Below are 25536 nucleotides of genomic sequence, written 5' to 3'. Positions count from 1 at the left end.
TTTCAAAACTGCTTTATTGTACAATCTTCTCAGAGAAGTTTTGTTTTCCTCATTTACCCCCATATTTAGAAAATGAAATTAATAGTTTGCATAAGTTGTTTCTTCTCACATTACTTATTAATGAAAGCATTGTTTCCTAAAGGGTGGCATATGTGCCCCTTGTGGCATAAGAGACTATTTTAGGTAGTACAAGTGCCAAGCATTTACATAATTTTATTACTTGTATCTATTTTAATGACTATTGGGAAAATGTGATTAGCACCTCAAACTTGTAATTTCATGAGTATCATTATTTAACATGAGGGTAAAGTAGACATTTACTTTTTAGAAAGAGAGTCATTTAAAATACTATTAAGTAAATAATAGTACAGGTGGTACTCAGATATGGCAAAATTTATTAATTTATTTTAAAAATGGCTGAATTCTGGGAAATACAGTTGTTAAATAAACTTTCTGGTTGAGTTCCATCCCATGCCACTTGCCACACATGCTCTGAGCTTCTGCCCAATGCTCACTGTTAGCAAACACACTGCACCCTTCATCAGGCCTCTGATGGCTTGGCTAGTTCTGCCAGGAATGCCCTTCTGCTCTCAGCCACTTGCTCCCTCCTGGGTGAAATTCTCCACAGCCATCAAGGCCAGATCAAATTCTTGGAGGAACCATCCATGCCACCTGCTCTCCTTTGACTCTTTCATAAAGTGAATGGCACCTACCTTCCTATCCTCATAGTATGTTACTCATTCTTCTATTGTAGTACTTATTTGATGGTTTAGTTGATTGTGTACAGATCCGTTTTGCTCACTAAAGCTGAGAATTCCTTGAAAGTAGAGACACTGTGATAATCATCTTTGTACTTTAGAGTCCATCACAGTGCCTGTCACATAACAAACCTTTATGAAATACTTATTAAGGGGCAAACTCAGTTTTTTAATGAAATTTAATTATGTGAAGCCCATTTTCAGCATCCCTCTTCCATTTCATCTCACAGTCATTACATTTGCAGGCAGCCTTTGGCCACACTAGGCTGGTAAATGCTCAGAATGGCAGGTTACATTTAGTATTAGCCAAAAGGAAATGTGTAAGGATTTCATACCTGTGAGGAGAAAACTGCAAAGCTTTCCACAGCTAAAATGATTTTTAAAATATAACTTATACCTCTACTACCAAAGTTTTAGACTGATATCTTAATTTATTCAAATGATGCAGGCTAATATGCTGTGCTTTATTAGAAAAAAATACATCTTTTTGGTTACAATTATGAACCTTTCCTATGCAGATTTCCTTCTTCAAGTAATTACTTAAGTTCCCTTTTCATTTTTTCTGTTTAGCTGCGTTACAAATATAACATTGCTTAGCTTTTTGCTATCAAAGTCAGAGAACAATATATATATATATACAGAGAATATCTGGACACAATAAATTTTCCTTAAGCCTCCTTATGTATATGAATCATTTACTTAGGTTTAAGGTAATAAAAATATGCTAGATAGCCAGTATATATAGGAACAATTTCTGTTTGAATAACAAGTCATCTACATTACTTTCTATAAAGCTCTTGGCCTTTCCTTAAAGTGTTTTTTAGCTTGAATAGGCAATGTATTTGTTTAGGAGATATTTCTCTCCATGTTGGCTTTTTCCCTCCAACCTTAAATGTAGTTTCCTAGGTGAGGCCTTCGTTCATATGTTCTTTTTTTTTTTAGCACTATCTGACTTTGACAATGTGTAGAACAAATTCCTAAGTCCATTTCTTCATTGTCAGGCATTTGGCAAATACTTACTACATGCCAGACACTACTGAATGATGGGATAGAAGCTGAATGAGATAAGGTACTGTGGCTCCTGAAGCTTACAGTCTACAGAGAAACACACAGAAAAATGTGTTTGCTGATGTGTTTGGTGCATACAGAGCCTTGATTGTGCTGATGAGGGCATTTAATTGTGCTGTGGGCCCTGGCAGGCTTCCTGGAGGAAGTGACTCTCAAGGTAGTCTTTGAACAATAAGTAGGTGTCAGCTTGATCAGGAAAGGAGAGAATATGCAGAGTGAGCAGTATGTGGGAAGGTCCATAGGCATGACACAGCCCTGCACAGTAGGGAAACTGAGCCTTCTGTTTGGCTGCACAAAGGGTGTTTACGCTGGGAATGGGAAGAAAAGCTATGAGGGGTTGGCAGACAGCCAGAACATGAGGAAGGCTTCTATTAAGACAAGGGATTTGATTTTATCTTGATTGCCCGTGGAACCATTGAAGGGCTAATAATAGTAGGGAAGTGACAAGGTTAGGTTTGTGTTTGGACAGAGCACTCTGGTGGCTTGGTGGCGGGTGTACTAGAGCAGGGCCAGACAGCAATAGGGAGCCCAGTTCAGAGGCCACTGTAGTGACTGGACTGAGATATGACAAGAGCCTGGACAAAGCTTAGCAGTACTATGGGATGGGGAAAGGCAGGAGGGGTTTTTAGGAGGTAGTACTGTCAAAACTGGTGACTGTGTGGTGAGTGAGGAGGCACAGTGTAGGTATGTCCCCCAGCTCTGTGGGAGCATCTGCATTGGGAATAATGTTATACAGGGAGCCAGGTGTCATGGCCAGTGGAGGAGGTGGGTGGGTGGGGTTTGGACATAGTGATTCTGACATGTCTCAGGGACATCTGTATTAGGTATTACCTGAGAGTTATAAGAAAGAAATCAAGATTAGAGAGCCATTGGTAATAGCAAGTGACAACTGAGGTCAAATATGTGGATGAGATTGCTCACGCATCATGCCCTGAATGAAAACAGCAAAGAGCCAAGGTCTGAGGCTTTGGGCGAGACCAGAAGTTGGGAGGCACTTAGTGATGGATATTATGTGTGGTGATGGTTGTGAATTAGATTTTTATTGTGGTGGTCATTTTGTAATACATACAAATATTGAATCATTATGTTATACAACTGAAACTAATATAATGTATGTCAATTATATCTCAATCAAAATAAAATAATAATAAGAATTAATAAAATAAAATTATGAGTCCATGACACTCCAAAAAACTAGATGAAATAACAAGTTTAGACAAAATTCAGACATTTTCTGGCAATGGGTCCAAATGTCTTAAAAAAAAAGTAACTTGGAAATAAGCCAGAGGGACTTAGAGAACTCAGAGAAACATTTTACTTATTAGATTGCCAGTTTATTTTAAAAGGATATAACTCAGATACAACCAGAGAGAAAAGGTGCAGGGCAACATATGGGGACAGGTTTCCTATGCCCTCCAGGCCCACCCCTCTCGCAGCACCTCTGCATGTTCACTAACCTGGGAGCTCTCTGAATCCCATCTTTCTGCATTATGGAGACCTCATTACATTGGCATGATTGAATTAGTGGCCTTTGGTGATTGATTCAACCTCCAGACCTTCTCCCCTCTCTAGAGGTCAGTCAGGTGGGACTGAAAGTTCCAATCCTCTAATCACCAGGCTGGTTGTCCCAGCAACTAGCTCCCATCCTCAGGTGTGGGCCAAAAGCTGAACATTAACATAACAAAAGACCTTTTCTGGCTCTCAGTCAGGAATTTCCAAGTACTTTAGGAGCTGTGAACCAGGAACTGTGGATGAAGACCAAAATGTATGAGAAATATGTTTCTTATAAATCACAATTTTGCAGCCATTCATTGGATTAGTGAAGAAGTTATTTCAGGTGAATGATACTGAGATCAGGTTTAGCATTTTGGGTTTGAAATGTGGGATAAATCAGTGGAGATATTTGGTAGGTAGCTTTAAGTCTGGGGAAGGGAAATCCTGGGGCAAAATACCTCTAAAAACCAAAATCAAGGGCAAAATACCTCTAAAAACTGAAATCAGTCAAAGGGAGAAATACAGTTTAAAATCCATTTATTGCTTACAAACTGCAGTCCGGGGACTTCTGTCTTTCCTGCTCCAGAAGAAGCAAAACCAGCCCTTCCCCTCACCTCTCAGGTACAGATAAGCCCTCAGTTGCCCAGGTAATTACTCATTGATACGGAGATGAGCTTCTCTCCACCCCTGAGGAATGATGCAAATGCACTAAAGCCATACTTCTCTCCACCTGTGAACGCCTATTGATATGCAGATGTACTAAAGCCAGGCAAGATATTCTGGAGATATTACAATTTTTACCCACAGTAGTAACCTGTACTAGTCAAAAACTCTGGGAAAAGTCTTTGTCCTGTGTTGATTTTTAAGTCCTTAGCATATAGGTGATAATTTAAGCAGTAGAAATAGATGAGATTACCTAAAGTGAGATTGTGGACCAAAAGAGAAGAGTTAGGACAGAGCTTCAAGGAGCACTTTAAGGGACAAGCCAAGGAAAACATTATTGCAAAATAAATAAGGAACAGTTAAAAAACCAAGAGTCCTTAAACCAAAGGAAGAAAGTTGCATGAGGGTCACCTGTATTATATGACTTGTATATGATAAAAGAGTCAACAGATGAAGACTGAAGAGTTACAGGATTTAGCAGCTAGAAGGTCCTTAGTAAATTTGGAAAAAGCAATTTCTATGAATTAATGAGTGGGACAGTAAGGGTAGAAACCTGGCTGTACAGGATTGATGAATAGGTATGAGGTTAGGAAAAAAAGCAGCAAATATAGACATCACCAGGAAGTTTCACTGTAAGGGAGAGAAAGTGCTTTAACTAGAGGCATTCCTCTGACATAACCACAGAGGCAGCATTGCTGTTTTGTTTGGAATGGGGAGATTTGAACATGTCTAAGTGCTTACTGTAAGGAGATGGTAGAGGGGAGAAGTTAAAAATGATAAGAGAGGCAGGTGTACTTGCCTGATCAAGGTCCCTGAAAAAGCAAGAGGCCATAGGATCCAGATCATATAGGAAAGGGGTAACCATAGGAAAGGTGAGAAGGAACAAAAGAGATAAATTTGTAGGTTTAGTTATGGAAAACTGAGGGAATTCTCAGTGCTTCTATTTTCTCTGTGAAATAAGAGGCAAATAACTGATAAGTATGAAAGAAGAGGTGGTGGAGATGGTAGAGGTGATGGCCAGAGAATAGATATTTTAATATATATATATGTGTGTGTGTGTATATATATATATATATATATATATATATATATATTTCAGAAGGCACTTAGTTTCTGTCATAAGAACCAAAGGAGTAAAAGAAGGGTTAACAGACATCACTGGAACCAAGAAGCAGAGGTGTCTTGCCAGTGGGTTTCAGCCCTGGGCAAATTCAGTATGGTTCAATGTGACCAAAGAAGTGACAGTACAATGTCCTTGGGGTGAAAGAGTTTATTACCCGGCTTGGTCTCTGGTGGTAGGTCAAGCACTAGCATCTCTGCCTCTGCCCAGAGCACTGGGCCAAGCTCTCTATATAGTGCAATAATAGCTTATTGTCCAAAGGTGTGGAAGCAATAGCCCAGCAACAGGACAGTTACATCAAGTGGTTTAAGTTCAGTGAAGATCCTGGCCATAGGAACCCCAACTTCCCCACACTCCACCGCTCCAGGATTCTCACCTTACAATCTACACGCCCTCAGTCTTCCACAACGTTCCCTGTGTGAGAAAGCTGAAGCACTGTAACCAGATTCCACAATAGCAACAGAGGATAACAACAACTTAGAGGTAATAACAAAAATTAAGATAAAACAAGATTTTGGTACAGGTAACAAAAATAATAATAATCCTCAAACCAGAGGAGGTTTCCAACCCACAAAGACCTTAGGGGCAATAAGGAACAACTTACAGATAATAACAAAAATTAAGACACAACAAGATTTTGAACAAAAATTATAATAATCCTCAAGACAGAGGAAGTTCCCAATCCACAAAGACCTTAGGGGCAGTAAGACACATTTTGATGACAAAACATAGGAAAATCTTGTCCATTGGGTAGGATGCTGCAAGAGAGTGGTCCTGTGATAGGACTGTAGCAGGAAGGGGGTCACCTCCAGGTCTAGTATGCCATACTTTTACTTCTCTCCCCATGGGGGTTACTGAAGGGTCTATATATAGTGCTACTAGAGGTGCATGCACTAGCCATAATGATAAAACAAAACTCCCTGGTAAGATGCTCCTACCTTCTGGCCGTTCATGATATACTACTGTGATCTTTAGGGGTCACTCTGCTGTTATTCCAGGAATGCAAAGGAGGCCAGCTTCCAGGCCTTGTCCCCAGTGTGCTAGGAGAACTGGACATTATTGGTCTATGTGTCAAAAGGTCCAAGGCAATGTCCACTCAATGGAGTCTCCAGGATTTAGTGCAGTTGGTGCTGGCAGCAACATATTATTCTGGTGTCCGAACCTTGGCTTCAACCATTCTTCCTTGGTCTGTACTTGCAGTTGTATAGGGGAGGCAGTCATATGTGTTAACATGTCTATGGGGCTCTGGGCTCCCTTTTGGGGTTTCTCATTCAAACACCGTAGCACTGTCCATAAGTGGACTGGTATCTGACTTTAGTCTGGATTTTAACAAGCCACTGTGCCTCTCTATCATGCCTGCTCTGGTAGGATTGTATGGCATATGAAACTTCCATTTGATTTCCAGCTGTCGCACCCATTCTTGCAGGGCATGTCCAGTAAAATGGGTGTCCTGATCACTCTCAATTACCTGTGGTTGGCCACAGGTGGCAAACAGACACTCCAGGCCTTTTTTGGTCAGCTGCTGGTCTGTATAATGTGTAGGAAAAGCAACCAGTATGGACTGTGTCCACACAAGTCATGGCATACTGATATCCTTCTGACACCGGTAGAGACCCAATATAGTTTATCTGCCATTGGACAAGGGGTATTGGCCTCTTAGCTATTGTCCCATGTTGCTGTGGAACTCAGTGTAAGTCCCTTTTAGAGCACACGACACACACCTGCTGGGATCTACTACTTCAAAGGTCAAAGGCAAGACCCACCAATGGGCTACAGCCCACATTGTCTTTTGCCCCACATGCAACAAACGTTGATATAACCATTGGGTGATATCAGAGGCAGGCTTTCCTTCTAACCAACGTATCTGGGCCAATTTATCTGCTTCATCATTTCCTGGGGATGCCAGTGGCAAATGACCTGTCACATGGTATACTGTAATTGTTTTAGTCTGACCACAGGTCCATAAGTCTTGCCACAATTCTTGCCCCCAAAGGGGTTGGTGACCAACCAGCCAGTTGGCATTGTACCAGGTTGGTAGCCACAGGGTCAAGCCCCGATAGACAGCCCAGCTGTCAGTGCAGACAACTATAGGGGAGGGCTCCTGGCTTATCACAAGCCACAGAGCCCACAACTCTGCCCATTGGCTGCTCTTCCCCTCACCATCTTCCATCCATATTGTCTCGGTCTTAGGATGGAAAGCTATGGCCCTCCATTTTGGGGTCTGCCCATGGATGAAGCCATCTTTGCACCATGCATCTTCAGGTATAGGGGCTCTTCCCTCCTGTTAGGGACTCTCTGCTGCTAATGGTTCAAAATCAAGTTCTTCCTGCGTTTCACTAGTATATGTCACTGGCCCCAATAAGTGTTGGAATCAAGGGGCTACTAGAGAGGGCACTATACTGCTGTAAGTAAGCACCCCATTTGGCCAGTGTGGGCATTTGTGCCACACCACTCCTTGACTTTTGGGTCCAATCTTGTACCCACCCCAAGATGGGATAGGTGGTTATTATGTTTATCTGGGCCATTCCAGTAATGTGTTCTGCAGCCAGCAAGGCATGATACACGGCAGCCAGTTGTTTTTCTATCAAAGTGTTTCATACCTCTGCCCCTATCCAGAGTTGTGACCAGAATCCAAAAGGTTGGTGAGTTTGTTCAAGCCACTGCCAGAGACCCAAGCCATAACTGTCTTCACTCACATGAACATCCAGCTCACAGGGCCTTGATGGGTCTATCACATTCAAGGCCTGCATGGCCTTGACTGCCCGTTTTGCTGTAGTAAAGGCAGATGCACATGTCTCATTCCAGTCCCACCTGATGCTCTTTTGTACCAACAAGAATAAGGGCTTCAGAATTTGTGCCAAGTGTGAGATAAGACCTAAAACTCCTGTAGCAATGCTACAGTTGTGGGGGTAGGAAAGGCCTGGATTTTATCTATAACTGCTTCTGTTATAACTTTGGTCTTACCTGACCAGACGACCCCCAAGAATTTGACAGACAAACCAGATCCCTGAACTTTGGTGCTGTTCACAGCCCATCCTTTCCCCTATAGATGTTGCAGCAGTCTAGGTGCTGAACCTAGATCTGAAAAAGAATCTGATGTGAACATAACATCATCAATATAATGGTACTTCCACGCTGTTGGCAGTTTCTCCCATGTAGCCAAGTCCTGGGCTACAAGTTCATAACAGATGGTGGTGCTATGGAGGTATTCCTGTGGAAAGATGGTGAAAGTTCATTGCTATCCTTCCCACATGAAGGCAAACTGTTCCTGACTTTCCTGCTCAATGTCAATGGAAAAGAAGGCATTAGCAAGATCTACCACATAATGGTATGTTCCTAGTTTATGACTGAGAGTATCCATCAGGTCTGCAACAGAGGGGACAGCAGCATGCATAAGAGGTATGACCTTATTCAGTTCTCTGTAATCCACGTACACCAGAAGCCATCTGGCTTTTTTACTGGCCACACTGGGGAATTGAAAGGACTATGGGTGGGCTTTATAATACCCACCTTTTCCAGTTCCTGGAGGGTTCCCCCAATTTCTTTATGCCCTCCAGGCAGTTTGCATTGTTTGGTTTTAGTCTCCCACCAAGGCACAGGCAAAGCTATGGGCAGGTGCCTAGCATGTCCCCTCAGAACTGCCTTCTCCACACGTACTCTCAGTCTGAACTCACCTGCAGTGGTCTGCAACCATAGACCCTGCAGGATATCAATCCCCAAAATATACTCAGGAATAGGAGATTTATACATGGTATACAGTTTTGGGGGTAGATGCCCTATTCCCAAAGTGATTTGGGCTCATTTCACTCTGATAGCCTTACCCCTGTATCCATCTATGATAGAGGGGTCCCGGGGAACCACTCAGGGTTACCATGAATCAGTGAACATTCAGCCCCAGTGTCCACTAGAGCCAGGACACATTGTATGTTCACTGGGAACTAATGGATAACTATTTCAACATGTGGCCTCTGGTTCCCCCCTGGTCCCTCAGGGCAGGTACCTCGACTCTCCCCTCAGTCAAACCATGTTCCCCAGTCATCTTCCTGTGTGGGCTCAAGTAAGGTTGGCTCACTCTCCAGCAGGAAGTCTTGCAAATACACAGGCTGCACTTCTGGCTCTGAATCTGACTTCTGCCTCTTTGGTCCTAATGGCTGGAACTACTGGTCTGGTTTAGGTTGTTGCCATAGCTCCAGGAAGATCCAATTTGATGTACAGTCTAATTTATTTCTGTCTGCTCCTGCCCATATTAAATCAACCCACATCTGTATCCTTGTAAACTTCACGGGGCCCTTTAAATTCTTCTTGTAAGTAGCAGAGGTCTGCTACTGTACATGTAACCTTGCTTATGAACTGCCATAAGTGAGGGGCAAGAATGGCCACTAGAGACCCAAAGAGGGATGTGGGAGCTGTTTGAAGCACAATATTTCTCATCCCTGTAGTGAAAGGTGCCTCATCTGGGCCATGATTCTCTGGGCTATAGATGGCATTTCTTATGCCTAGCTCCTGTAACACCTGTTGGAGCTCAGCATACATCTGCCATCTAGCAAGGGAGGATGGTAGATCACCCTGATTGTGCCACACAGCACAGAGTGCAGCTGTAAGCCAATCAAGGATGGAGTGATTTCCTGGGGTCTGATGTGCACTTTGTAACCACTGCCTCAAGGTGGGCTGAACCATCAGGGAAGCCAGCTTTCCCATCTCTGATCCTGAGAGAATTCCATCCCGTAAGCCCCACAGATGCAGGAGCCCAGCTGATATTGACTTGGAGGTCTTCTGCCTAAACCGGGAGCCCAAATCCACCAGCTCAGCCTGAGTATAGGGGCAGACCATAGAGTGCTCCATGACCTGGAGAGGGGGCTGCACCTCTCATGGGGACCCCTCAGCTGCTAGGCCTTTATTTTCTTTACAACCACTGGGCGTGCTTTCAATAGAGGAGGGGTCAGTGCCTCTGGCACCACCTCTACATCCTTCTCCAGCTCCTCCATTTCTGGGGCTGATGGCACCTTTCTCTCCCCTCCCCCGAGTGCCTCCTCTGCTACAACCTTTACCTTTTCTACTGTGCCTCGCAGCAATGCTAGCTCAGTCTTTAGCAGCTCTCTTACCTTCAGCTCAATGCTTTGCAGCTGACGTTCTCGTGCCACCTCGGCCTGTGTTTCCCTCAGGAGTGTGTCTTTTTCCTTGATGGCCTTTTCCTCCTTCAGAGCACCTGGCAGCACTGTCATCTCATTCTGTAAGGAATCTTTTACCTCTTCAATGGCACCTTGCTTCTGGCTTTCTTGTGCTGCTTCCTCTCTCATCAATGGCATTTCCTTATTCAGTGAATCCACAGAAGTTTGCAGCTTGCATTCTTGTGCGGCCATTTTTTTGGTCTTTTTCAGGAGCATGTCCTTCTCTTCTGTAGATTATTTTAATACGGTGAGAAGCAGCCAACCCACAGTCTCTGCTGCCTCATGGGCACTCTGTCTCTCAAAAGCCCCACTTACTATATGAAGGGCCACCCCTGCTGCTTCAGGTATCACCTCCACTTGCCTCCAGTCCTAGGGTAGGGCCCAGTTCTCTAGGAGACAAGCCACCTCAGACCACATACCCACTGGGGGACAATCCACTGTCTCCCCATCCATAGGCACAGCCTGTTGAAGCACCCTTTCCATAAGGGCAGCTTGTCTTTTTCCTTGGTCAACAATGAACCCCACCAACTATCACCAATTTTCTTGTCAGTGGGTTTTAGTCCTGGACAAGTTCACTATGGATTCAATGTGACCAAAGAAATGACAGTAGAACGTTCTTGGGGCAAAAGGGTTTATTGCCTGCTTGTCCCAGCGGTCAGTTGAGCACTAGCATCTCTGCCTCTGCCCAGAGCAGGTATCTAGGTTGATGTTGATATCTTTGGAACATCATATTAACTAATTCTGCCTCCGGTCCTACCTCTAGACTTATCATTAAATAAGGCAATAAATTTCCTACTGTGTGAGCCCTTGAGTCAGGATTTTCACGTGCTAGTAGTTGGGTATGTTCTAGCTAATGCAGTAGGATTAGTTGCTCTCAAGACTTTGTACTGATGCAGGAGTACTGGTGGCTCCCAAAGGTAGATAATATTAATATTTTGAGATTTCATCAGAAATCTGTGGCCTTTATGCTGGTTCTAAGTAGAACATTGATGCTGTTTGTTGTTATTATTTCTGAATTGCATAAACCTTGGAGCTGGGTGACACAGTCATTTTAGGAGCGAATCAATACATAAGTAACTAATGCTCCCAGCGTCTTATGACCCTGTAAAGTTCAGCTCTAACTGAATTTGCCATGGGAGAGATCACTAAGGCTTTGGCCTCTATCTAGTTTATTACCAAATAGACAATATGGCATGGCCAAGTCTGAGTCACAAAATAAGAAATGGGTGTTAGGCACAAAACTAGGAGCTCACTTGAGTTTCCAGGTAAACAAAAATACCACAAATGTATTTTTGCATATATTTTAGGAAGAATAAGTAGAAATGTTTTAAAAATAAAAGGAATTTAGGAATAGAAGAGAAATTATCAGTGGGTTGGCAATAGACCACACTTTTTCAATATCTGACAATTAATTGTTGAAAGATATCCAATAAAACTCACTCCCATTGACTTTAAATAACCCATTGACTTGTACAACCCTTAAAGGAAAAGGAAAATATGCATCTAGTTAAATGAATAAACTCAACCATGTTTAACTTTTGATTTGTCAAGTGAAGAAAAGAAAACATGTTTAGTATCTCCTACCTTTCCCATTTTGCTGCCAAGGGATGTTAACTAGAAAATGATGTCTCATCATTTATTAATATTCTATCATTTCATGTGAATTTAAAAACCAAGAAAGTGAATTGCAGCTGAGTTCATCTGTTGGGAAATTGAAAGTATATCAATGAAGAAAGGATAGACATCTCTAGAGAATGGAAGCACAGATTAACGGATCTACTTTTAGATATACTGTGAGAATTATTTGTTAGCTTAAATAAGAAACTGTTGCATTGATAGCAACCCCTACTTTTCCTTCATAGCTGCAGTCAGCTTAGGAAGGTGCCTTGACAACACCAAGAAGTCAATGGAGGAAAAAAATGTGTCAGGGTTATTTTTCTGTATTTTCATTTCTCTTTGGAAAAAATGTTTCTTTTTATTTTCTTTACTTATACCTGCATCTGGCTTACTTAATTCTACAATGTTTGTTAAGCAAAGCCGTAGTGCTCTTCCTTCCGCTCCACCTCTTCACAGGTAATCACTTTCCACTTTTTTGGTTGATTTTTTATTTATTGGTTCCTCACTATGGAAGCTGTGGGGTTAGCTTTCTTTTTTTCTCTCCCCAAATATACATATGCATCATTTCATCCTCTCATCAAATCTACTTATAAATTTATCTAGGTCATATTCAGTGTCTGCATTGTAATGGCTCAGTAAACACTCTTCAGAATTTAGACGATTAGTGAACTTTGATTACTTTTCATCTCCTGCCTGAACAACTCTCAGTTATTGCTGAAGCTAATAATTAACATTTTCTTAAATTTCCTTTTATGCTTGTTAAATTCAATTGCAAAATCTCTGCTAGTTGTCTAAATTTACTCTCAGGAGATTGACATGCATCAATTTTTTTGTTTAGTTTTGTCTTACTAATTTCATCTCCTTAAAGATAACTCTCCCGGAATCTTCTGGGATTTTCCAATGTGGACTATTTGTCCCCTATGAGTTATGCACACCTGCACACAAGTCTTGAGATCTCCCATTACCATCCTAAGTAATCTTTACTCCTTTCCAGTATTGGATCTCCGTGTTTCTATTTCTCTTTCTTCATTTACTCTCTAGCATATAGCTTCTGATAAAAGGTGCATGGGAGGTAAATATTTTTTGAACTTACATACCTGAAAATATCTTACATTCATAGTAGATTGACAATTTGGCTGGATGTAAGATCTAAGAATGAAAATAATTTTTCTTTAGAATTCTGAAGACTGCTCTGCTGTCTTCTAATTTCCATTATTACTATTAAGAAGGTCAAATCCATTCTGGTTTCTTTCTATCCTCTCTGGAAGCTTAAATCCTTTTGTCCTCAAATTATTGGACTTTCATGACCATGCACTTGGTGTGGTCTATGGTAATCTTTTGCTCTTGGCCCTTTCAGACTATGGACTCATATTTTTTAGTAATGGAAACTTGTTAAATTATTTCATGGAGATTTCCTCTCATTTCTATGTTCTCTTATGTGGAACACCTATTTTTCAAATGCTGGATTTCCTTGACTGATTTTTTTATTTTCTTACCTTTTTTCTCTTTTTTTCCACTATTTGCTTTTTTCCTGATTTCTTGGTGAATTCATCACCTTTATTTTATGAACTAATTCTATTTTTATAGAGATTATATTGATTCTGTAGATCATTTGAAGAGTAATGGCATCTCAAAATTATGTCTTCTGATTCCTGAACATGGATGTCTTTCCATTTCATTAGATCTTCTTTGATTTATTTTCAATAATCTTTTATCAATTTTCATGTATATATCTTCTACTACTTTTGTTAGATTTATTCCAAGTATCTGGAAAGTAGATTCGTGGTTCATGCCTCAATTTGGGGGCATTCAGTCTTTAAATATCAAATATGATTCTCAGTGTGGTTATTTTCTAGATGCTCTTTCAGATTCAGGAAATTCCCTCTATTACAAATTTTTTAAAGGTTTAATCATGCATAGATGCTGGATTTTATCAAACATTCATGAATATTTTGTTCTTTGTTCTATTAATATGGGATATTACATTAATTTATTTTCAGATGCTTAGCCAATCTTACATTCCTAAGAAAAACTCCACTTGGTCACAGTGTATAATCTCTTTGTATGTTGTTGGAAGTGGTTTGCTAATATTTTGCTGAGGATTTTTGCATCTATATTTATGACTGATACTCATCTGTTTTTTATATCCCCTAAGCCTAGAATAGGTTTACATTTTCAACTGATTAAAAAAAATAAAAGAGTATTTCTTAATATGTGAAAATTATATGAAACTTAAATTTAAGTCTCTATCTATAAATAAAGCTTCATTGAAAAACAGTCACACTTACTCATTTTCTTATGGTCCATGGCTGCATTCACACTGCAACTGCAGAGTAGTTGAAGCAGACACTCTGTGGCTTACAAAGCCTATAACTTAGTCTCAAGCACATTTTTAACTCAGGCTATAGATTATTATTCATTTTCCCCCCTGCTTCTTTGCATCTGTAGTAATTTTGGTTAAATTGCTGGATATTATGAATATAGGCTATAGAGATTTTGGATGATAATATCTTTCTCAAAGGAGCATTAAATTTTTATTTGGAAGGCAATCACCACCTTTACAATGTTGAAATTTGATTTCAGGCTCTGTTAAGTAAGTCTATTATTATCTCTAGTCCTAGGGCATAGCTCTTACTACCATGATATGGTCCTTATATCTATTGTGTGGTCTTTTAAAAAATCTTAGCCAAAAATTTGGGGGTTCACCAAGTACTACTAACAATCAATGGGCCTAAATCCCAACTTCCTCCAGCACTGTGTTGCTGAAACTAAATTCACCAGCTTTCTAGTAGCTGTCTTTGCTGGGCCTCCTAGAATCTTGTCCTGCACAGTACAGTTTAGGAGTTGGCTCTGAGCAGAGCTTTCACACAGAGATTTTAGGTTCCTTCTCTTAGGTCTGTCCTTTCTAGAATCCTGCCCAACAAATCCCAGTGCCATTTGTAGCTCTAAACTCTGATTGCTGTATCTTCTCTGCAGTGAGACTACCACTCTCTGATTGGGCACTATCTTCCTGCATGGGGTTTGGAAATGCCCTCAGGATGGAGGTTTGGAATGAACCTGGAGCTCATTTAATGTCCTAATTGCTTCATTTCTGATGTGTTTCTTTTTTCCCTGAAGGATCCTAGCCTTACATTGGCTCCTAATATTTAATCCAACTTCTAGAATTGTTTATGGGGCAAGTTAAATCTAATACCATCCACTCCATTATGTCTAGGTCCAGAATAATTCTTTAAAAAAAATACCCTTTATGCCAGGTTCTCTCTGTATATTATTGCTAGTCTGCATGTGTCCTGAAAGATACATTTTTATGTTCATTTTTTTTTAATTAGAAACTCGCATTCAGAAAGTTTAAAAGAATTGCCTAAAATTAATCTTGTCAGTCAACAGAGCTGGAAATGGAACTGAGATTTCTACCTCCACCACTTTCTATCTGGCCACTGACAAGTCTACATTAGAGTCACTACAATTTTACTCAAGCTTTTGCATTAATATTTTTGTGGATTAAAATGTTTAGAGGGAGAAGATATTAAAGTCATCAGCTAAAAATGATAACTGAAGTTCATATGAGGATCAAAGTACAGACAATTGATAGTGTTTAAAATAGTGAGAGTTTCTAGGATATTGCTATGAAATGAATGCTTGCAAAATTTATATGTTGAAACCCTAATCTCCAATGTGATAGTATTTGAAGGTGGGCTTTTGGAAGATAATTAAGTAATAAGGGAGGAGCCATCATAATAGTATTAGTGCCTTCATAAGAGACTTGAGAGACATGATCTTTCTCCACTATGTGAAGATACAGCAAGAAGGTGGCTATTTGCAAACCAGGAAGAAGGCGCTCATGAGACTGAGCTGGCTAAGACAGAAGTCATTCACATATATGTTGGCTAGCATATTAGGATATTATAATGGTGAACCAGTAAGAGGAAACTGACCCTATTGAACCAGGGTACTAATTGAATATGGCAAGCTTTCTGTTGACAAAGGCTATGGTGTCACCATGTCAGAGAGGCGGCGTACTTTGTTTTTGGAAATGGGACACTTGGCAAACAGTGCTTTGAAATTTTTAACCTGTAAGAATGCAGTCTGACTGGGAAATGAGCCATTATTCACAACTAACAACACTAATCTGTTTCAGTCCTTCATATCTCTTACCAGGAAAGCTCAATTATAAGCCTACAAATGTTTCCCACAGAATGTTACCAAAACACAAAACAGAAAAGTTACATAAATAAACAAGAGGGATGTAAAAGGTATGAATGGTCTTTGAAACCTGTTGTTTGTTGTCTGTTGTCTGTTTTCTACTCTGTGCATATTTTTCATATCCACTACTTCTATCTACAGACTATTTTTAATGGTGAGGGGGACTCATTGAAGTTCTGCCAATTTGACCTCCCAATTATTTTGTTCACCTCTTGGATATAAATTTAAAGACCTATCCATTCTTCTCCTTTCCCCTTTCCTCTCTCCACAAATTTTCCATGAGCTTTGCTTTCTTTTCTCCTGTGTGAATTCAATTATGTGAATCAAAACTGTGAAGCTCTATCATTCTAGACACATGTGTTGAGTGAATTCAACATGACTTAGGAAAGAAAGAAAAAAAGGTAAGAGAATGGCACAGGGAAAACATACGGACTGTTGGGCATTTGCAGCAGCACAAGCAATTCTAGGCAACTGTTCAGCAATCTGGGGGAGGATCATCAGCCACTTTTGGAGCATGACTTTGAAGATTTTACCCAATGCAACACAGGTGCAGTCTATGCTAAGCATATTAGTCAAAATGCCTGGTGATCCTGTGGTTGAAACACAGGCCAAATACTACTCCTCCGTATGAGTGAAAGTGTCTTCAAAATGATCAACTTTCAAGAAGGTATAGCTGAAAGTCGACTTCTGTTTCCTAAAGATATTCAACAGAGCTAGCATCTGAGTTGAGTGAAACTTAGGTGATGTCATGGTAGAAGTGGAATAGAAATTTTGTTAGTTTTGTGTCACTAACCACAACTGGTCAAAGAGGTAAACTGAGCAGTAAGGGTGTCCCTGAAATTCATACGGCATCACTAAAAAACTACATATAGATCCTGAACCTATTGCCTTCATCCCCTTTCCTTTTGTTCAGAGCTCATAGAGGACAAAATTTGAGTCTAAGAAGGCAGCAGGAAAAAGGGAAATAAACCTTCTCCACATCTTTTCTGTTTAATTCCATGTAAAACACACCACTATGACCCTTGTACTTTCAACATGTTTCCTTATCTCTCAAATGCTACTTAGCTGTTTAGCTATTTTAGGCAATGAGCAGGAAGCCCAAAATTGGAGCATAAGAAGGGATCTGATACTGTATCCCCTTTACAATAAGGAATAATAAAAATATAAAGCTTGAGACTGTATTTAGGTCCTTTCTTAACAGCTGGATTGAAATTTTACATCTCTCATCTTGTTCCTTTCCCATCTTGGTTTTCTCCCTTCCTGATTCAGTGGAGATTTAGATAATTTGGATTCAATAGTCCCTCTAGAGAAATGACCAGATGCAAATGTACACATTGAAGTGCAGGCACAGCTCCGAGTTGTGACATGCCAAAAACATTCAAAGGGAAGCAAGCCAAATGTGAAGGAAGAGGGCACTGAAGCAACTAGTCATTCAAAGCAGACACCTGAAATTACTATAAATGTTGTTTTAATAGAGAGACTCCTACCATGAGTTGCTGCCAGATGCAGCAGAAGGGCATACTGTTCACATTTCCTACATTTGGTGGGTCCCTGAAGGGCAAACTCATTGTGAACTATTAGAGTCTGAATGGCCATGAAATTATAAGCCTCAGTCCTAATTGTAACAATTCTTCATAGTGTCCTGTACAAATCTGAGGTAGAAAAATCTGAGAATGAAAGGCTTTTAATAAAGAACAAGACAGCGTGTTAATTATAAGAGTGATAATGTTCTAATTTGGATTAAATTTTGTAGAAAAAGACCTCAGGGATATTTCAGGTGGTAACCGAGTTTTACATAAATTGAACTATGGATTCGAAAGTTCTATTTTTTTTGAGAGCAGTTTCCTCAAATTTTTGATGATTAAAAGAAGGGGCTCTCAATATTGTTAAAGGGAGGAGAACTTAATTCTTAGGCAAACAATAAATCTCATCTTCTTTTTATCCTCCCCTCTCCCTTTCCCCTTCTGGGAATCAGACATAGTCCATTGTTGTCTTGAACGTTATCTCCCCTGACCTGTTCTTTCGGCAAATCCTGGCACCAGTGTTTTTTATTTGCTGGTTTCCGATGCATTTGGATTTAGTTGTGGTATTGACATGCTTTTCTTACCTACTAAACCTATTCAGGACAAACAATTCCACATACTACACAGAAACGCAAAAAATTAAAAAATATATATCATTTTTCTCTGAGGGATCCATATCTAGCAATTTAGATAAAGGAAAATGTGAAAAATCTCTCTCTCTGGGATCTGGATCAGTAGGTATAAGAGTCGCCAGTGACAGAGAATCAGTTTCCGCTGGTGGAAATACGGTCTTGTTCAGCTGTGAGATTTCTATGCCGGATACACAGGGGTTTCCCTTTTGAGAGCGGAGATCCCCAGTGGCAGCGTAGCTGAAGAAACTGTCAGGGCACCCTGCTGGGTGGTTTACCTCATTTAACTCTTACGACTCCACAGGGAGAAAGACGCGAGTTGCCCCGCTGCACAAAGACTACGTCTCAGAATTTAAGTAAATTGCTTAGGGAATTTTTGCTAATAAGTTTTAGAGACGCAATTGGAACTCACATCGGCCTACATTCCTTTCACAGCGCTACAAAACGAAGACGTTAAGTTAGTTGGTCTGATACGCATTTTATAGTTCCCAGAATGAATTCTTCGTACGAAGTTGCTTCTCCTCCAATTTCTTGCAGGCACATTACGGTGAGCGTAGGTGTAATATTTAAGATACTCGAGTTCGGCGGGTTTTAGCATCCTGTCGCTGTCCCGGGAGGGTGGTGCTAGGTTCCGCGGTCTCGGCAGGAGAGGGCAGGCCTCGCCAGAGAGAGAGGATTCAGCCCCAGCCTCACAGAAAAGAACAACAAAAACCACACAAAGCACCTCCCCCCCCACCCCAAATAAAACGACTGTCTCCGCGACTTGGGCCGGGGGCCTCCGGCGGTCGGCGGAGGGCAGGGTTCCGGCTAAGCGGCGCCGCGGGAGCGCCCTCTGGCGAGAAGAGAGCGCGCGCCCCCGCCCCGGCCCCCTCGCCGCCGCCGCCGCGGCGCCCCCGCCCGGCTCTCCGGGTTCACGCTCGGTCTCTCGCTCCGTGAGACAGAGACGGCAGCTTTCCGAGCGAGCAGGGCACAGGCTGAGGCAGCGCCCGCACAACTGCCGCCGCTCGCCGCGAGCAGACCTGGGCACCGGAAGAGAAGGCGACTCCCGCCCGGAGCCCCAGCTCCTCTCTCTCGGCGGGGTCTCCCGAGCCGACCGGCAGCTCCGCCTCCCCGCGCGACACCCTTCACGGCCACTTCGCGGGGCGTGCCAGGACTTGGCGACGCGGCTCGGGAAGAGCCAGGGCGCGCGGTGGCGGCGGAGCGAGGTGCGCGCCCTGGGACTGGAAAGCAGCGAGCGGGCGGCTGGGCGGCGACGGCGGCAGTAGCCGCGGGTATCCTCCCGCCCGGCGGCTTCGCCCGCAGCGCCGCCTTCTCGGGCCGCGGCCGCCCGGCCGGGTCCTCTGCGCGTTCCCGGGCCGGAGCCGGCCCACGATGCGCCCAGCTGCCTTCTGATCGCCGCCGCGCCGCTGCTTTCGCCGCGATGATTCCCCCGGAGCCGCCGCAGCAGCCCCTGCAGCCGCCGCCGCCGCCGGCCCAGCCGAACCATGTGGTGACCACCATCGAGAACCTGCCGGCCGAGGGCGGCGGCGGCGGCGGAAGCCTGTCCGCCTCCTCCCGGGCTGGCGTGCGCCAGAGGATCCGCAAAGTGCTGAACAGGTGAGCGGCGGCGCGGCCGCGGGCAGGGGCTGCGGACCCCAGGCCGGGCTCCCCTCGCTGTCCCGGGGCCCGGAGGCCCTTTGGGACGGAGCAGCGGCCGGGGATGTCCGAGGAGACCGGGCGCAGATGCGCCCCGCACTCGCGGGGAGGCCGCGGCAGCTTTGTCCCAGGGCGGGGAGCCTGGAGCGCCGGGCCGGCGGCTGGTCCGAGGCGGGAGTTGGCGGAGAGGCGGGGTTCTGCCTGCCCGGCGCGGTGTGTCCGCGCTCGCACCCTTGCACGCGTGTGTTTTCTCACTTGCCTATCCTACTCCTACCCCAGCTCTGCGCTCAGGGGCCAGAGGGGAGCCAGCGGTGGCCGGCACGGAGGCGGAAAGGAGCGGGGCTGTGGGGACGGCGTGGAAGTCGTCGGCCTCGCTGTGTCGCCCTCCCGCCAGGACGTCTGCGAGCCCCACGCCAGGGGAATGGGGTCGCGACGGCGGTCCGGCTGGCAGGCAGGGGTCCGCTTCTCCTGCCTGATGCTCCAGTTGCCGCGCCCACTCTTTCTGGCTGGGAGCCGGGAAGGGGAGGCTAGAGGCCTGGATCAGATCCACGCAAAGTGCACAAATGTTGGGGAAGGGGGTGGGAAGGAGGCGCCGGGCAGTCCAAAGCGGGCTGAGCCGGAGCGGGCGAACGGCGATCGCCGTGCCTCGGTGCTGTAATCTACGCAGCGAATGGATCAAGGACGAGGTGTTCCGGGCTGGGAGCCCGGGGTTGAGGTGGAGATGGGCCCCCTGGAACTCCTGACTCGACTGTGATTTGAAAGGAACCTTTTCTACACAAGTAACTTGAAATGATTGGAGAGCTGACACTTAAAAATCACATAGATAATTGATTTTGAGTGTTTTTATTTGGGTGCGTGTGTACCCGACGCCTTTTGATGCTGTAAGTGGGTACCATTCTTAAGGCCACTCTGTTCATACAGGTTTCTGTATGGCACTGCTTTGGGTAGCCGAAATTCCCCAAGGAATTCACATAGAGCTCTTTGGGGCTTAAAGCTCCACTGGGAGCACCAAATATGCACAGAAAAAGAAGCTTGAAAAGTCTCCTTATTTTAGGGGTATGGTTTAATTTAGTTATATTAAATCCCAGACCATTCAAGAGTCTCTTATGAGGACTTAACTTGGGTGCTTTTGCATGTTACCATTTATTATTAAACAAGAAGAAATTCACTCTGAAGTGAGACCTGAGTTGGTAATGGAAAGTCAAGCCTTTACTTTGAGTTGTAGTTTAGGATTAACACCGTCGGAAATGTTACATTTAAAAGGTAATGAGCAGGATAAATCAGGAAGATGCTGGCTCAGTGCATATTATATGGGCTTCCTATTTGTTATGAATACCGGTGGTTTTTTGAATTGTAAATTCCTTGCTGTTGGTGGTTTAAATTTTTAAGCAGAATATGTTAATTATTAATTTCCTTCATCAGACTGGAAAAAAACTGGTACAGTAGTTCGTGTATCTTGGCTTGATTTTAAATTATTATTGATTCTGTGCAGGTTATTTCTTGATACTTAATGAATCTCAAAGTCCAGAATAATAAGATCACTGAGGGAGGAGAGAGGAGACTTGAGTTGTCATCATGCACACATCAATAACTAGCCATGTGGTTTGGGCACAGCTGTTCATCTCCTTGTGTCTGGGTTTCTTCATTTGTAAAATGTGTTTTATAACACATTTGTTTTACCACTCATATCATGGTTTTGAGAATTAGATGACAGAGTTCTGAAGAAAACACTTGGGAAAGCTGTATACGCATTCATTTACCCAACTGATTTCTGTTGTGTGAGGTGAGTCTGTGGGAGCATCATAAGCAAATTAGATTAAGTCACTATGCAAGCATAGAACTTTGTGTTTTATTTAGCCTTCAGTGATCCATGACATGAGTTGTATTATTTCTAATTTATAGAAGAAGAGCTTAGACTGAAAGGTTGGGTCAATGACTTTTCATCACAGGTACATCTGTGAATGGAACCCTAAGGGTATATAGCTTCCAGACTTGAACATTTTCTTTCAAAGAATGAAACTGGAACTGCTTTTCAAAGTTTTTCAGAATTTTCAATATAATATTTTGTATTGAGTAAATGGTCTTTCCTTATCCTTAAAGGATAAGAAGAAAAGACTTCTTTTGAGAAGGAGCACTTTTGGTAAGGAGACTGAAAAAAAGTCAGAATCAACATAAAAGTCTTGATGGAATAATTTCTTTAACATGCTGATGGGCTTGGCTTTTGCATTATGATTAAATTAATAGTGGCTGCTGGGTGACAGGGCTCTAAAGGAAAGCAACAGTGTGGGGGGAGAGTGGAATTTTAGGACACCTGTTCCAGTGTTTAGGTGAGTGTCCCCCCTGTTGTGTTGAACTCACCAGTAATGGCTATCAGGCTGGCCCCTTGGGGCCAAATTTTAAGCATCTTTGTTGATTTTCTAAAAGCTTAAGATCACCTTTTCCTTCTTTTTCTTCTTCTTCCTCTTTCCTTAATACTTTTGCTTCCTTCACCTGCACTGCCTGTCAACTCATCTGGGCTTCATTTGTTTCCTTTCGTCTACCTCTGGCATGCAGCAACCTAGCTGTTAGCAGAATGTGAGGTTGTGAATCTCGAACTTTGGAGCCAATATAAAAGAATATCCCTCCAACTTCCGGCATGGAGATGTACAGTTGGCAGAATTCTACTGCTGCCAGCTGGTGGGTAGAGCCTTTTAAATGATGAAATGGGCATTGCACCACTGTTAGCTCTTAGCATCCCATCAGGCCAAAGGGGCAATGCTGAGAGCCTGAGGATGGCGCAGTGGGACCAGCAGTGTTGGATTTGTGAGCAAAGCAAGCCTAAACGGCCTGCGTTGGTGACAGTCTCTAACAATAGCTACCTGCCACCTAGAGGAGGAAATGCAAACACAGACACTATCTATATCTTGTATACCTAAGGATAGGTAAAGAGAGAAGTATTTATCTCGTATTATTAAATTATTACAGTTAATAATTTAATTAAGGGTATTTGCTCTTAAGAAGTTTAGAATGAAAATGTAGTTAGTATCGCTTTAATAAAATCTGTTTTACGTTATCCCGTATCATTTTATTTCCTCAATATAGTTCCATATCCTTTCCCCTTTCTTTAAAGGCTTGTACAGTTGGATCGCTGTGTTTTGTACATGACAATTGAGGCATCTTGCTGATTGCTCGCTTCCTGTAAAGCAGTTACATTAGAATATAGTAGTATCTAAGACTGATAAAAGAGGGGGTACTAATTTTTTTAATCAGTTAATGGGACATGTCACATTCTCCCCCTCCACCCCCACCCCCCGCCATCCTATTCAAAATTGTTTTGGCAGTGGCATGCGAGAAATGCAAGATGATTTAAATGCTGGGATCATTGTTACTTCCTTAATTCCCAGAGATTTGGCATAATGTATTGGTATGGCAAACTCTTCTTCATTTATTTCTTAGGTTAGAATAGTATTTATTACACTGCAAGCAAGGTATGACAAAAAAAGAAAATACTTCAAGGGCAACAGTTGATGATCCTCTCTCAAACAATGCTGATGCCAGAAGATTTCTTAGAAAGATACAGGAGTATATATTGATCTATATAGTATCTGACGATTTTCTCCTCTAGAGTGATTACTTAATGAGATATTTGTGAAAAATGTGTCTTAGCTTGTTTTGTGCTTGCATGTGTATGGTTTTATCTATCTTTTCCCACTTGAATATTGTTTTTAGATCTTAATAAAAAATAACCATGAATTTCTAGTTTGACTCACTTTCTTCCCTATAAGAAATTCACTTGGTTGTTTCAAGTTACTGAGTTTCTGCCTTTTTAAGACTTGTAGTGGGAATGTTTAATCACTTGAATGGATCCGGTAGTGTGACCTGGATCCTCCACTCATTGGATTTGGAACTGACTGATTTCCAACTTACATTTTGATTTATTTTATTAATTTTCAAATTTCTGTAACTTTTTTCGAGTTGAAAACCAAGGAGCATTAAAGAGGATGTATAGGAGAGTTGGTAGCAAGTCTACCAAAAATCACTGTCCACACAGGAAGTGACCACAAAAGCTAGGACAATACACACAATGTAGTTTTTCTGAGTCATTAAATCAGGTGGGCAGACCATGGTGAACCAGCACAATGGCTGCCAGGAAATGGGCTTATGCTTGAACTGAGTATTAGGTACAGTTGATGAAGACATATATATATATAATACAAAGGATCCTTGAGGTTTTATCAAGTAGCAAGGCTTTTGTTAAAAAGTTGGTAGTGACATTCTTCCTCAAGCTGCTCCTTCTAATAGTTGTCAAAATGAAAGGGAAAGACCAACTGGTAATAAGGATAATTGATACAAAATATTCCAAATGGGATCACTGGTGTGATTAAAAACAGACATTTCTAAGATCAGTAGTAAGCAAAGGATGTCAAAGGATGCACTTATTTTTAACGGAAGGACAAAATTATAAAAAGAGAAGATCACTCATTATACTTATTTTTGTGCACAGGGCTTGTAGAAATGAATGTTAATATTAAAGGAATATTTGGTTTATTTTGGATAAAATATGATGCATTTCCACTTAATTACTGTGTAAGAAAATGGACATATCTTTGTGAAATTTTTCTTTGACCTTTTACTATCTCAAGATCCTTCAGTGCCTCAGGGCCATTATAATAGAAGTCTATTGTTAGACTTTATACTGATATAGATATCGATGATATATAAACTGGGATTGGCTGCCCATACAGTTCTAAAGTTAATGCAGGAGCTGATTTATTATTTAATTGCCATTTCTCATAAAAGTAAAATGCAGAATGTGAAAGTACTGCCATCAGTTTTTAGTTTAGCTTTCTCATTCGAGTTCAGGCCAATGAGCATTCACTGTACACTGTTCAGACATGTTAATTCTTGATTATGCTTCTAAAAAAAGTATGCTTAGGAAATCAAACTAAAGTAGACACATGGAAAAATACCCCATAAATATTTGGCATATTTCTTGACTGACATGAACCATATACAAGTATACATTCATTCATTTATTTATTTTTTAATGGCCAAAACCACATAACATAAAACTTACCATCTTAACCACTTTTAAGTGTACAGTACTGTAGAGTTAACTGTAACACATTGTTATGCAGCAGCTCTCCAGAATTTTTTTACCTTACAAAACAAACTATATCCTTTGAACAACTTATTTCTCCTTCCCCACTGATCCTGGCAACCACCATTCTACTTTCTGTTTCTAAGAGTTTGACTATTTTAGGTACTTCATATAAATGGACTCATGCAGTGTTTGTCTTTTTATGACTGGCTTATTTCATGTAGCATAGTGCCCTCAAGGTTCATCTACATTGTCACAAATAGTAGAATTTACTTCTTTTTGAAGGCTAAGTAATACTGCATTTCTACATCCATTCATCTGTCAATGGACATTTAGGTTGCTTCCACCTCTTGGCTATTGTGAATAAAATTACAATAAACATCAATGTGCAAATATCTCTTTAAGATCCTGTTTTCAGTTTTTGGGATATATATACTTAGAGGTGGGATTGGTAGATCATATGGCGATTCTATTTTTAATTTTTTGAATCACCTCCATACTGTTTTTCATAGCAGTGGTACCATTTTACATCCTTATGAACAGTGCATAAGGATTCCAATTTCTCCACATCCTCACCA

General features: G+C 42.0%; 1 protein-coding gene across 1 annotated transcript in view; it reads left to right on the top strand.

Moving 5' to 3' along the window:
- The first annotated feature begins 19145 nt into the window (after nt 1–19145).
- SLC35F1 (solute carrier family 35 member F1) overlaps nt 19146–25536 on the top strand; it is a 521014-nt gene continuing 514623 nt past the window's right edge. The window contains exon 1 of the mRNA XM_036925045.2: nt 19146–19839. Coding sequence (XP_036780940.1) covers nt 19664–19839 — 176 coding nt within the window. The 5' untranslated portion in view covers nt 19146–19663. The remainder of the gene's footprint in view (nt 19840–25536) is intronic.

The sequence above is a fragment of the Manis pentadactyla genome, chromosome 12 (assembly GCF_030020395.1).
Source record: "Manis pentadactyla isolate mManPen7 chromosome 12, mManPen7.hap1, whole genome shotgun sequence".
Classification (NCBI taxonomy): Eukaryota; Metazoa; Chordata; class Mammalia; order Pholidota; family Manidae; genus Manis; species Manis pentadactyla.
This window is presented reverse-complemented; position numbering and strand designations above follow the sequence as displayed.